Below are 15,062 nucleotides of genomic sequence, written 5' to 3'. Positions count from 1 at the left end.
ACTCTACACTGCCCAAAACTCACGTTTGAATCATCAGTGGTAAATTCTTTAAATATGAAACGTAGGCTACTTACAGACTGTGAGTCAGAACAGCCGGCATTGTAGTCTACTCTCCCAGGATCAGTCCTCCATAAAATATCTTCCCACATCGTGACGTAGACATGTGGGGGGTGTTTAAACGAGACGTTTTAGGAGGGCATGGACAAGTCTTAACTTTTATAAAGAATATCTCTTTGGGTTTGAGACTTTAGTCTTTGCAACTTTAGGGATCTTATCTATTCACGAACAGCTTGTAACACTCCAAAGAGAAAGGAAAACTTGAAATCGCATGACCCCTTTAATTAAAATTATTTCATTTAACTCTATAAATATTCAATATCAACAGATACTAATATTTTAAATAAATACTATTTTTTTTAAAACTCTAACATCAGCTGCTAACTAATCTGTTACCAATATACTGAGCCTGATCCCTTTTTTCTGTCAGAGTTTTAATTGAATTCTAGAGGTCTATGACGGAAATTAATGCTAACAGATAATTTTACCACTGAAATTTATCTAAAAAAAAAAAAAAAAAAAAGAGTATTTAGGACTTCAACGTCAAAAGTAATTAATAAATAATTTTTGAGAACATTTTCCTTGATAAATAGAGATCGCGAGCATAACCAGCCAGGAATATGAAGACCAAAAGTGCTCTCACCTTCACATGCAGTCTGTTGTCCTCCTCATACAGCACCTCCAGCTGCAGTGCATCTATGTCTTTAGGATAATATGTTTTTTTGTTCCGGAGCAGTTTTCCAACCTTCCCGATCTCAGTGTCAGTAATGGACACCAGCTCATAGGATGGATATTCAGGTGTGTAGAAACACCAGGGCACTCCATTCCGTCCCGATGTCTTAGCCTGTGAGTTCTGTATGAAGCAGCAGTTTCGAGCATGGCACATCTCCTCCGTGACCACCACACCTCTCTCTGGATAACAGTCAAACCTCCAAGCTTCTGGAATCTGCGAGCAGGACTCTGGCTGCAGCCACGTCCCGTTTGGGCTTCTACCCACAGCGGGTGGAGGGGGTCTATGAGGTTCTGTGGAGGGTGGCTTATGTAACCAAAATATAGTTCCAAGCAGCCAGACACCAGAGAGAACCACAATAAGTCCCCCAAGGGTCAGCAGGGCAATGGTGATGGAGCAGCGAGGGCTCTGGGGCAGCAGGGGCAGTTCTGGGTGTTCTTCCTTCAGATCCATGTCCGTCGACTCATCAGGATCCAACAACGCGGCTCCTGAGAAATGAACTTCCTCAGGGGTGAGTCTCTTGTACGACACCATTTCAAACTTCAGGTTATAAAGAAAAGAGAAGATAATTAAGAGTGTTTACTAAGGCAACAACATCCTCTAACCCTAAGAATTAAATGTTATTGCATAACTTGTTTGTGCAGTCAAACTAATTCATACATCTCAAAGAAGCACTATGTTGCTTGAATTATCCTGGCCATTTTTTATTTTATTTAATTTTAGCTTGTTTTGTATTAAGATATAGACAATGTTGTCTAAATTAATTTAAATAAATCATTTTAAATGTTACAAGTGAAAATGGGCGTTATAATTATAATCCACAGTTATAATATCCTTTTGACATTTGCTTCATACAAGACTACATTTAACAGTGTAACTGAATTATTAGTGCTTGTTAAAGATTAAGTGAGAGTTAAATAGATAAACGGTATAATAACATCTAATAAGAACTGATTATATATATGGGCTAGGTTTTTCATTTTAAAAAAATAATACTTTTATTTTACAAGTATGTATTAAATTGATCAAAAGTGACAGTAAAGACATCTATAATGTTACAAAAGATTTCTATTTCAAATAAATGTTGTTCTTTTGAGCTTTCTATTCATCAAAGAATCCTGAAAAAAAATGTATCACTGTTTCCACAAAAATATTAAGCAGCAACTGTTTTCAACAAGCAAATCAGCATATTAGAATGATTTCTGAAGGGTCATGTGACACTGAAGACTGGAGTAATGATTTGTTGCGTGAACATCATCCAATGACAACTCTAGGTCTGCCAACCAGAGTTTGCTAACTGTTACAAAGTCAAAATTAAAATCCAGGGGTGATCAAGTTTTTGCCATAGCCACACCTAAACTTTGGAACGCTTTACCGATCCATACTAGAACTGCACCAACATTACATAAAAACGTATCTCTTCACTAGAGCCTATGACTTGTGATGTCCTTTGTTGTCTGTTGTTCTTTGCTTGGTTTTTATATATACATTTTATAAGTCTTTTTAGAACATTGTACAGCACATTGGTCAAATGTGGTTGTTTTTAATTGTGCTTTAAAAATTAACTGAAACTGAGGCTAATGATGCTGAAAAATCAGCTTTGCCACCAAAGGAATAAATTATATTTTAAAAGATATTCAAATAGAAAGTTGTTTTAAACTATAATATTATTTCACAATATTACCGTTTTACTGCATTTTTATCAAATACATGCAACCTTGGTGAGCATAAAAGATTCTTTCAAAAAAAAAAAAACTTGAAAAATCTTACCGACCCCTAACTTTTGAATGGTAGTTTATATATTCAGTTTTATATTTTTAAATCTTCTGAAGCCATATGTTTTGTTATGTGAACAATGTGCGTGACACGGAATCGAGAGGAAGACAAATTGAAGCCTGTCCTGTAAAATTACATTTATTATTTAAATAATAATTGTTTGGTTAAAATTCTTTTTTTGAAAGGTCCTTGAAATCTATAATAAAATAGAATAAAATAAAATAGAATAATAAAATAGAATAAAAATTAGTTACAGAAAATTTTTCATTTCAACGATAAAAAAAAAAACATTGCATGCATCAGCAGGATTCTCAGCAGTTTCAGCCCCTGTAGGACACAGCTATAAGGATGATGTATTTGCCAATATTACATCCCACTAAAAGTCATGTGACAAACGTCACACAGAGTTGAACACTTTCTAAAGTACATAAAACTGCAGATATGGGGAAGAACCAGGGAGGGAAGTGGGCAAGTGGCTATTGGAGAAATCATCCTATTGGAGAGGAAATGAGACCAATTATCATACCGTATCTCTTCAGCTGAAAGGCTAAAACAAAGTTAGCCTACTTTTTTGAATTATTAAAACATGTCTTTTATTCAAGAACATTTGAGGAAAAACTACCCAGGAATATTCAGCAAATGTGCAGTTGTCCAGAATTGCTATCTATGTGGGAGCTCCCAAATTCTGAGACGAAGCCCAAATGTTCTGTAACTGCATGGAGCAGATCAGCATTAGATTGACAGGCTACAGTTGGGGTCAAAATTTTACATACACATTGTGATTGCAGTATCTGCAAAATGTTAATTAATTCACCAAAATTACCAAAAACTGCTACGGGTGTGTGTTCACGGTGTGTGTGTGTTTACTGCTGTGTGTGTGCACTTTGGATGGGATAAATGCAGAGCACTAATTCCGAGTATGGGTCACCATACTTGGCCACATGTCACTTCACTTTCACTTTCACAAAAGAAGAGGGATCATACAAAATGCATGGTATTTTTTATTTAGTACTGACCTGAAAAAGATATTTCACAAAAGACGTTTACATATAGTCCTCAAGAGAAAATAATAGCTGAATTTATAAAAATCACCCCTTTCAAAAGTTTACATATGCTTGATTCTTAATACTGTGGTGTTACCTGGATGATCCACAGCTACAGTATAGTCCACAAGAGAAAATAATAGTTGAATTTATAAAAATGACACCGTTCAAAGGTTTACATACGCTTGATTCTTAATACTCACACAGCTGTTTTTTTCTTTTAGTGATAGTTGTTCATGAGTCCCTTGTTTGTCCTGAACAGTTAAACTGCCCGCTATTCTTCAGAAACATCCTTCAGGTCCCACAAATTCTTTGGTTTTCCAGCATCTTTTACGTATTTGTACCCTTTCCAACAGTGACTGTATGATTTTGAGATCAATCTTTTCACACTGAGGACAACTGAGGGACTCATACATAACTATTACTAAAGGATCAAGCGCTCACTGATGATCCAGAAGGAAACACAATGCATAAAGAGCCTGGAGGTGAAAACATTTTGAATTTGAAGATCAGGGTAAATTTAACTTATTTTGTCTTTTGGGAAACATTTAAGTATCTTCTGTAGCTTCTGAAGGGCAGTACTAAATGAAAAAAAAAAATTATAGTTAGGCAAAATAAGAAAATGTACACATCTTCATTCTAATTAAAATTTTACGCCCCTGGCTCTTAATGCATCGTGTTTCCTTCTGGAGCATCAGTGACCGCTTGAAAATGACCGGAGTCATTTTTATAAATTCAACTACTATTTTCTCTTGTGGACTAGCTATAAGTAAACATCTTTTATGTGAAATATCTTATTCAGGTCAGTACTAAATAAAAATTAACATGCATTTTCTTTTTAGATTGGTAAAATAATTAACATTTTGCAGATACTGCAAAGTGTATGTAAAATTTTGACCCCAACTGTATATATCTCTACTCTTACATGATAGAGGTCAAAGTCCAACAAAACACTTCCACCTCCTCTGCTTTAAAACTAACTAAAAACAGACACAAGCCTTCAGACGGTATGTTAGACTGATCATGGGTAAAAGTGTGACCTTGCCTGAAAGATGTAGGTGCAATAACAACAATACTATGTTTGTTTGTTTTTTGGATAATGTGACATTAAAATACCAGGGTATATGAATACATGACATGTACTATGGTCTATGTGCATCTCTTATTTTACGTTAAGAGGCATTTAACTAACGTTTATCGACAGGTTGAGGCATTTTAAATGAATGATATATTTATGAGGTTTATATTTTGCAGTCACATGAACACAGAACAACCTCACATATGTGATATTATTATTACACATTATACGAGCAAGACAGAACTCACTTGAAACATCACATGCAGCACATACAAGAGAAAAACTGCACATTTAAATGCACTTACTTTTTATGCGGTTGGTATATGCAGAGTTTAAAAGGTTTCAGTGTTTGACACACTACATTACATCAGCGAAAATCCTCTGGTTTGCGCTCTGGTAAATATCACGGGTGTTTCATGACTTATGAAGTTGGTGTTGTTGTGTATGTTCTACAGTTGCAATTGTAATCTGATTCGTTTTGCACTTCGGCTCCTTTAGACGAATCATTACAGTGAACGACCTCAAAATGATTCACTCAAAAGTCCCCGCTTAAAAAACTCCCTATGTCCTCTGCATTTTCCATGTGTTTTAAATAATTTTCTTGTCAAATGTTGTAACTGCGTTTTTCCAATTTGTCACGTACTTCTCAATTGTACTATCATAGATGCCCTCACTTTACGAATCGGTTCTAATGAAACATCGAAAAGATCCGGTTCAAAATAACGAATCCTTCCTTCACTCTAGTGTGTAACACTCGGATCTCTGTGACTACATTACTGCCATCTACTGGCCTGGAAGCAACTGTGCTTGTTAGAGAAAGCATTCATAAAAGAAAAGACATTTCAGCGGCAATTAAAACTTGAACAAACACTGAGAGACAAAGTTACAGTTCAGAAATTATAACTAATATAATCTAGCAAATTAATATCATCTTTAAAGTGGAAAACTTATGTTTTTTCCCTCATGTGTACGTGATATCAGTCCAGCAGATGGCAGCTCAGTCTAATAATGTGGAATTAAAGCGTCTCCGCAGCAAACGTGTGCTATATACGTTTATAAAACATTTAGCCTATGTTATATATAACACGGAAGAAATAATATAATTGAATAATATAATCTACTGATGGTGAACAAATTAAAATATCTATCAGTAGACTATTGGGTGCCTTGAAAATAAGAAGCGCAAGCAAGAAAGTCTTTTTTTGATTCAGTTGAATTGCACTCTCTTTGATCTATGTTGATTGAATTCAGTTTTGATTCAAGGTAAGAAAGGTCAGTTTGTTCTGCGCTATAAGATTAAATCCTTAAAAAAACGAAAATATAGCATTTTTACTACTGAAATCTTTTCTTTAGAATCATTTAGATGCAGAAGGTCCATACTGTAAAATGTCAATATTATGATACTCAACTGAATTTACGCACCACACATGCAGGTGATAGCTATAGATCGCTTTTGTTGTTTTAGCCTAATTATCGATGTTAAGAAATTTGCTCATGTTGTTATTAGACAATTTGAGACAATAATCTTCCTCTCTCAAGTTCACCCACGCTACAAATGATTCCACAAGAGAAATGTAAAAAATCAATGTCGGATTTGCACCGCAAGCCCCCTAATTGTAGGAATATCGTCTTGTTTGCCCACGCATTACCTCTAATGCTAGATGATCATCTCTATGTTATGAGGCCCTATTATTGCTGGTATAATAAAGGTGAAACAAATTATTCACAGTTTTCAACCCTAATTTACATGAATCATTCTCAAAACACAAACCCCTCCAGTCAAAATTAAATTGATCTCAGGATAAAGTGTAGGCTATCTATCTATCTATCTATCTGTCTATCTATCTATCTATATATATATATATTAAAAGCCTTGTAGAATACAAAGGTGAATTATCTATTCCTCACTGGAAATTATGGTAATAAGTTATTTATTTTTATTAAAAAGGAACTTGAGCTGTCAAACCAGCTCATCTTCCAAGCAAGCATTTGCTGTTATTTTACAGAAATAATATGCTTGAGGCGAGTTAAAAAGCAGCAAGTTTCATCATCTGCTTCTTTTCTTTCCCTTGAATAATTCTTGCCCCATAAATCCTAGATCAGGTCTCTGACCACCACAGTCATTATATGCTTATTCAGTAGCTTGAGGTCAAGATGACAAGTGCCACAACAGAGTACTGCTGGCATTGTGCGATGAGATACACCTATAGTGCGTATAGAAATGTGTTTCTATTATCAATCCAGCATGTTCATCTTTAGCTGGAACAGTTTCCCCCAGGCATGCACAAGGTGATCTCATGGGCCCGTATGATGTGACATACACCTGGGCCTCATTATATATATATATACGGTGCTCCAAAACACATAGTGTGACAGTATTTAAGCAGTCATCATGGGCATTTTCCAAAGGCTGTTCTGAATAGTAGGCCTCCTAAGACATGTTATTTTGATTAAATTCTGTCTTAAAATTTTGTTGAATTTTCGCTGACGTGGCTGCACCTTTAGAACGTTGTTATGCGATTGCTATGGTATTCCAGCTGATGAAAATATGTTCTAAGAACATTAACTTTCCTATTTAGTTACAAAATTGTTTGTTTCCTAAATGTTCTCTGAATGTTGTAAACAAGTGTGCCTCACAATTCTTGAAAAGTGAAGCCAAAACATTTCGATTGCCTCCTGGTGGCCGGCTGCAGTATAGGTCATAAACCCCCCTCTCCAAGTAAATGAATGGAATGTAATCTAAACTAAAAAAAAATTAATTACACTTCAAATAACATTTTGCCAAAGATGGTTTCCATCATTTCAGGTTGTTATTATCATGCTGATGTATATTCAAGTGTTCATTTTTCTGTTTTCCGCTTTTGTGATTGGGTCTGAAGGAGTTTGGGCGGGACTTTAATACCACACCTTCTGCTAATAATCACTTCTGCGCAGACTTGGGCTCCAAATGATGCCATTGGGGCAAGATGACAGCGGCCATACCTGGGATATTTTAGCTTCACTTTTCTATGGAAGGAAGTAGAGATGCATTGTCCAACTCTTTTACAGTCTATGGTTCAAAGCGTCCATTTTTTAAATGTTTTAGATTTTTTTTCTTGCAAATGTTAGGGTAACATTTCATTGTATCATTTTGGCAAACATCATGGAAATGCTACTTTTGAATATTCTCTGAACATTCTGAAACAAGTAGTAACATTAAGAAATGTTAGACGAACGTCCAGCTAAAACGTTTCAGGAAAAAAACTTCCATGAACAATAATGTTTTTGTGCAAACGTTTTGCACACAGTGACGTAGACATGTGGGGGCGTGTTAGAACGAGCCGTTTTAGGTAGGTGTGGCTGACTCTTAACTTTTATAAAGAATATCTCTTTGGATTTGAGACTTTAGTCTTTGCAACTTTACAGATCTTCTTTATGCACCAAGAGCTTGTAACACTCCAAAGAGAAAGGAAAAATCGAAATCGCATCATATGACACCTTTAAGACCAGATAACTTTAAATGAACATTCTATTAATGTTACTGGAAGAATATTTGCTCATGACTAGAGAATCTTGTTAGAATGTTAGCCAAAGTTCTGAGAATGTTTGCTGTTAGCTGGGATTCTGGGTCGCTGCTGACTGATATCCTGGTCTATTCTGGTCTTGCATTCCTCCTTTAATGTAAATTAATATTTTAGCATCAGATATGCAAGTTAAAAAGCAAACCTTTCCTCAACAATCTGCATTTAAGCTTAATGGCACATTCAAGTCATGTCGGAAAGATTGTATTTATGAGTTGAACACACAAACGTCAGCACAAAGTCACAAAGTCGTGGGAAACTCTGGATTTTCTTTAAGGCTAGTGAGAAAACGTTGGACGCAATGGATGCATCATCTGTATTAATGGTAAATGTGTCCAAATTAATTAAATTATTATATCTTTTTTTTCATTTACAATAACACTATTTTAAGTTTGCATGTACAAAATACCACAGTATTCTACAATCACAATAGAATATTTAACAATTCAATTTACAACACCTTCATAAATTGAATAAAACAAACAAAAACACACCTGATGTGCATTCTTTATTCATAATTTTGTATATGTAGAGATACAAATCTTGTTGAATTTTACACAGAAATGGTACGTCGCCATCTTGCTCCGACCAAAGTGATTTGAACTCACCTAATGTCATAATTGTGACTTCCCAACTCGTAAATATGAGCTTTCCAAGAGGACTTGAATGCACCATGAATTCATATCCTTAGCACAGAGGTAAAATTTTAATTCTATCCCTATCCCAAAGTACAGTATAAGCAAACAGCTCTAATAAAGACATGATTAAATAGCCACCAGCATCCAAGCCTCCTTCTCATTGTCCACTTAATGTTGTACACACATGCACATGGTTGGTCTCCGATGGGACAGATGCTTCCCAGTGGGAATAATCAGTTTGTCCTTGGACGATAGTGGCTTGCAGTCGTGCTACAGTGCTGAGACATGGGCATTCACAGCACTGGGCACTGAGCTGGAAAAATGCTATCCACCCCAAGACAAAAAATGTGCTCATACAGCAAGATCCACTCTATAAGAGATAGAAAAATTAGATCTGTCAGTGTGTGTGTGAGAAAGTAGCCTGTGTTATTTATTATTAAGTTTTCTTTTTAAAATTAGCTAGGTGTCACTGACAATCCAACATGCCGATATATTCTGAAGCAGGTCAGATATGAAAGAGCGTGTGTGTGTTCTTGCGAAGTAACCTCAAGTCACATTTATTCATTCTCTACCCAGGAATGAAATTAAACATTTATTTATTAAAGTCACTGTCAGTCTGCCAGAAAAATTACTTTCTGGAGCACTAAACACGCACACGCACTGTGGCATTGAATGAAACCTGGAAGAGTGAAGCAAATTAATTAACTGCAGTTGGGGAACATTTCATCCATGGTTCCTTTCATTGGCTCATATAATTTCAAATGTCTTTCTCCCTCTCTCTAATAACAGTTTGAGATACATTTGTGCAACTTTAATTTATTTCAGTCTCAAATGACCCTAAAGCATCTGTCTTTGAAAGCCATGGACTGGCCAGCTTAACAGACATTAATGTAGCAAACCTTTCTGATTTTAACACCATTATACAGAATAAAGTTCACATGTCTGGGTGACATCAAGGATGGATTATGTTTCTGTGAGGCCTTGGGCACCAGTTTCTTTGGCTCTTGCTGAAATTGTGAAATGTCCAGATGATTACATTGCAAATATGAGAAATAAAACCACTATTGTGAGATTTAAAAAAATGCAATTATAAGAATGAACACACCATGTATGCAAAAAAAAAAAAAAGACAGCAATGGCTAGTATACAACATCAATAAAGTGTTGAGAGGGCAATGTCAGTGCTGAGGAAGGGCCAGGAACAGATAACGTTTCTCAATTCTTAGTTCATTTCACATTGTGACAATAGTCATGGCACACATTCCAACTCTATTTGTCTATCTATATCGAATTTGTATCTGCAGTTGCTTGTTTTAATGTATCAAGACTTGACTCTTAGATGGAGGCCCCATGACAGTCAGAGTTAAATTATGTAATATTATATATGTAGTATTGAAGTTTTAATAATTTAAAAACCGTTATTTTTTATTTAAAAGTGTGATATTTAATAATTTTATCATTTTAATATTTAATCAGTTAATCTGTCATTTTTGAAAGAAGTCTCTTATGCTCACCAAGGCTGAATTTATTTGATCAAAAATACAGAAAAAAAACAGTAATTTGTGAAATATTATTACAATTTCAAATAACCTTCTTCTATTTTAATAGATTTCAAAATGTAATTCCTCCCCGTGATAGCAAAGTTGCATTATTAGCAGCCATTACTTCAGTTTTCAGTGTCACATGATCCTTCAAAAATCATTCTAATATAAAAACATTTCTCATTATTATCAGTGTTGAAAACAGTTGTGGTGCCTAATATTTTTGTGGAAAACATAATTGTTTTTTTTTCACCCCAAACAGTTTTTTAAAAAAAAATATATAATTAGAATTCATGTACTTTTTATGATGTTACAATAATTGGGAGAAACATGGACTATTGGGCTATTTATGTGAGCTAAAAAAGTGATTAAAAATGATGAAAAAAAAAACTGGTGGAAATAATGACATCTTACAGCATCTAAAAGTATATACTTTCCTTCATATTTTAATATTCTAAATCACTTTGCAGACTCACACAGAATATTATTAGCACATTTCGTGAGTACTCATTGAAATATATGTGGAGTCACTGTTGGGATATGAAGATGGCAACCAACCAATGACCATGAAAGAAAGCATATGAAAGAATTAAAATAAAAATGTGAATATGCATGTATGGTTTATGGACTGGCCAGCCGGAGTCCTGCATAAATGTCCTTTGAAATGCAGTGAAATCTTTGTACCATAGCCATATGGCCCAAGATCAGAGAAGAGACCAGACAGGCAAATAACCAGCAGCAGCACACACACAAGCATCTTTGTTCATTCATATTTAGCTAAGACTGTGCATGCGTGGATATGAATAGATGACCACTTATTCAGTCCTATTCAGGAAGTATTATATTATGTGATGTAAATTGCAAGAATTGCGAGATATAAATTCTGAATTATGAGATAAACTTGAGAAATTCAGTATTTTTGAAACGTTAACCCGCAACCGCAAGATATAAACCTGCAAATCTGTTAGATATGTGAGATATAAATTCAGAATTGTGAGGAAAAAAGTCAGAATTGTGACACTAAAAGTTGCAATTGCCTTTTATGTTTAATTCTGTCACAGAAACAAACAACCAAACAAAAAAACAACAGAATTGTGAGATGTAAAGTTAAAATCCCTGGGGGGAAGCCAGAATTGTGAGATTCTTAAGCTTATTTCTTGCTATTTTGACTTTTTGAGTTTTTATCTCACAGTTCTGACTTTTTTTTCTCAGAATTCTGAATTTGTATCTCACAATTCTGACTTTTTTCTCAGAATTCTGAAATTATATTGCTATTCTGACTTCCCCCCCCCCCTCAGAACTGTAGCACAAAAAGTACAAATCCTCTTTTATTTTATTATCCTGTGGAGGAAATGGGCTTCCATAGACAATTTAGGTTTGGGAGAATTTGATGAAAATTGTTTGAGTTCAGACTACTTAGAAAAACACTTTTTGGGACACAGTTAAGATTTCTAGAGAAGATTTTTTTTCTCAGAAAAAGAATAAAAAATTGATTCCCTGCTTTGCAGTTACATTTACAGTACCTATTATAATATTAACATATAAGATTTTGATATGACATTTAGATACTTTTGTCTTGTGTATTAATACACCTTTGTTTAGCAGCATTTTCAGTCTGTGTGTATCAGAGAGATGGAGAAAGCGAATGAGGGGAGTTAGAAGCTCAACTCCTGCTTAGCGTATTATTGTAGCCTAGAGGAAAAGAGAGCTTATTGTAAATCAATACATAATAAATGTTGCATTTTAGCATTACACGGAAGAACCTAAAATGTTAGAGACATCTGGGCAAAAGGCAATGTCTAACAACCATCTCTCTCTCTCTCTTTTTTTTTTTTTTACTTGTGTTATTACTTTGTTTTATTAGCTCTTTTTGTATTTAGTTTTACTATACAACTGTAAAGCACCTTGGACAATGTACATTGTAATTATACAGTGCTATATAAATAAAATGAGAAAATGACAGATAATGCCATTTCAAATTCCATGTCTGTTCTGTGCTCTCTGAATCACAGTGTAGCTTCAAACCTTTTAATGCCAGAAACATTTTATATCTGTCAAGGGCAATGAAATGAGAGCTGGGGCTGTCAAGCTCCTAGAGAAAATGTATTAATTAAAAAAAGCACCATAAGTTGTCATAAAAAAATTCATATGACTTATGCGCCATGTTCCAAGTCTTCTAAAGCTGTACAACAGCTTTGTGTGATGAACAGACTGAAATTTAAGTTCTTATTTGCTGAAAATGGCCCCCTCTGCCAAAGCTCTCAAATCTCATCACTGATGTCAAACCTATTCAAAATGGAATGAAAAGTTAAAATTAAGATTTGGTCTATTCTTCATGCAAATGTCACAGTAACATGTGACATTTGCTTTTGTTGTATGAAAAACAAAAAATATCCTGAGTTCCATGACTTTTTATCTCACAATCTGGACTTTGTTTCTCACAATTGTGAGATATAAACTAAGAATTTTTAGGTATAAACTCAGAATTACGACTTACGAGATATACTCGCAATTGAGTCACAATTACCGTGGCGGAAACAAAAAAACAGTATTGCGAGAACTCTGAACCTAAAAAAAAATTCAGAATTGCATTATATAAACTCAGAATTGTAATATCTAAACTTGGAATTGTGAGAAAAAAAAGTCAGAATTCCTGAGTTTTTATCTCACAATCTGGACTTTGTTTCTCACAGTTATGAGACATAATCTCGCAATTATGACAAGAAGAATTGTGAGATATAAAACCAGCTTTATTTTATTTATAATTAAAATCTTTACAGTCACTTTGAATCAATTGAATACTTTCTGGCTGCATAAAAGTATAAAAAAAAAACTTACTGGGCCCCAAACTTTTTTGTCTCTCTGAGGCCCTGTCAACACGAACACAGGTATTTTCAAAACCGCAGCTTTTTCTATGCGGTTTGGCTGTTCGTCCACACGCAAGCGCAGTATCAGCTCACTGAAACCAAACTTTTTTGAAAACTCCTGGCGGGGTGGAGATTTTAGCTTGTGACGTCGGAGTGTAGCTGTTATCTCCTTTGTTTGATGTCAGATCGTGCGCCACTATCTCCTTTGTTTACATGAGTCTATGATTGGCCAACATGGCTTTTTTGTTCAGGTTATATCGCCACCTGTTGGTTTGGCATGCTCTTGACAGCGCTTTTTTTAAACGAAGGAGGAAAAACTCAGTTTATAAAAATACCTGTGAACATGTGGACTAGGCCTGACTTGGTTACTCACGTTTTGTCTATCTGTACATCTGTTTCCCCACTAGTCTGTCAATCCATTGCTTCCCATCTTTTATTCCTTCACTCCTTCCTTTTCTACTTCCTCCCACCCTCACAGCACTTTCTTGATGTAGGTTGGTTGATTTAACCTTTAATCTACAGTCACACAGTTCTCTTGGGAAAGGCACTTTGAAGATTCTTATGGCATCAAGCCTTTCATATCCATCCCTCAGAAGTCATGATGTCTTTGTAAAATGTCCTGTTTTCCCCCTCCTCAAATCTAGCTGTATATACACCTAAAACCTGTCATGGCCAAGAAGTTCTTCTGCTGATCAAGGAAGCGTACTGAGCAAGTACATCAAACCCTCGTCTCCCCCTCTCTCATTTTCTCTTTCTCTCTGTTCCTGCTCCCTCAGAACGGTGCCAAGTGTGTGAACGAGTAAGCAGATCATTTAAACGAGTCTTCAGGTAAGACGTGAGCGTGTCTCAGCGTGCCTGGGCTAAACGCCAAGCTTGAAAAAGACCAATGAGCGGTGCTCAAAGAGGACATAGAGAGCATGTTTCTATAGTTTCTTTTCTTTCTCCTCTCACTTCCTGCCTGTCCATCTGCTTATCCTGCAAACCATGTTTTTATGAACCACTTTTATTGTCCCAATATCTGTCTGTGTAACCGTATATAATAATCACATCTCCCTCTGAGACCGAAACTGGCACCATACTGGGCTTTTGCACACTGAGTGATACTGTTTAGCATTTTCAGCAGTCATCCATGCACAGTAGAAGGTTTTATGTTTGGCTGCATTAGATGACAGGCGGTGGTGCAGGTGACCGGCCCAAAAACGTGCTGCTTATTATAACCATGACAGTGATTTTCAAAATGTGTTGAAGGTGATGGATTACTTAATCAGTGGAGCTTTATAAAGTTAGATCATTATAACTATCACTCATACAATATTTATGCTTAGGGATTTTAACAAACCCTTAAATGATTTTTTTTTGCTCACAATTTAGTCATATTTTACATTTATGATTAATAATATTATTAATATTAACATGCATTATTAATATCTAGACTTTTTATTTTTATATTTTCAATTTTCATTTAATTTCAATTAAAGGTTTAGTCACTATCAAAGACTCTGAATTCTAAGAAAAAAAAAAGATACAAAAGCTGTCACTAAAAAAGTACCTTACATTGACAAAACATAGGTATAGGCTACTTCCATTATTTATCGCTTTATTAGAGATTCGGATATAAATTCAGGTATGGAAAAAAGCAACACATGTAACTGAGGTAAAAGAAGGCTTGAAGTACAAAAGTCAATGAAAACATTAAAAAATCAAATATTAGACAAGTAAAAAAAAAAAAAAATGCTTCAGGTCAAAAAATAAAAAAAAATAATAATAATAATT

The 15,062-nt window shown here is 35.0% G+C and overlaps 1 protein-coding gene across 1 annotated transcript in view; it reads right to left on the bottom strand.

Annotated features, from left to right (window-relative positions):
* LOC107722961 (lysosomal alpha-glucosidase-like) overlaps positions 1 to 5,148 on the bottom strand; it is an 18,240-nt gene extending 13,092 nt beyond the window's left edge. The window contains exons 1-2 of the mRNA XM_016531460.1: positions 4,990 to 5,148; positions 701 to 1,327 (exon numbers count right to left, since the gene is read on the bottom strand). Coding sequence (XP_016386946.1) covers positions 701 to 1,321 — 621 coding nt within the window. The 5' untranslated portion in view covers positions 1,322 to 1,327; positions 4,990 to 5,148. The remainder of the gene's footprint in view (positions 1 to 700; positions 1,328 to 4,989) is intronic.
* Between the last annotated feature and the right edge of the window lie 9,914 nt (positions 5,149 to 15,062).

This window comes from Sinocyclocheilus rhinocerous, unplaced genomic scaffold (genome assembly GCF_001515625.1).
Source record: "Sinocyclocheilus rhinocerous isolate Xijiao unplaced genomic scaffold, SAMN03320098_v1.1 scaffold3, whole genome shotgun sequence".
Taxonomy (NCBI): Eukaryota; Metazoa; Chordata; class Actinopteri; order Cypriniformes; family Cyprinidae; genus Sinocyclocheilus; species Sinocyclocheilus rhinocerous.
This window is presented reverse-complemented; position numbering and strand designations above follow the sequence as displayed.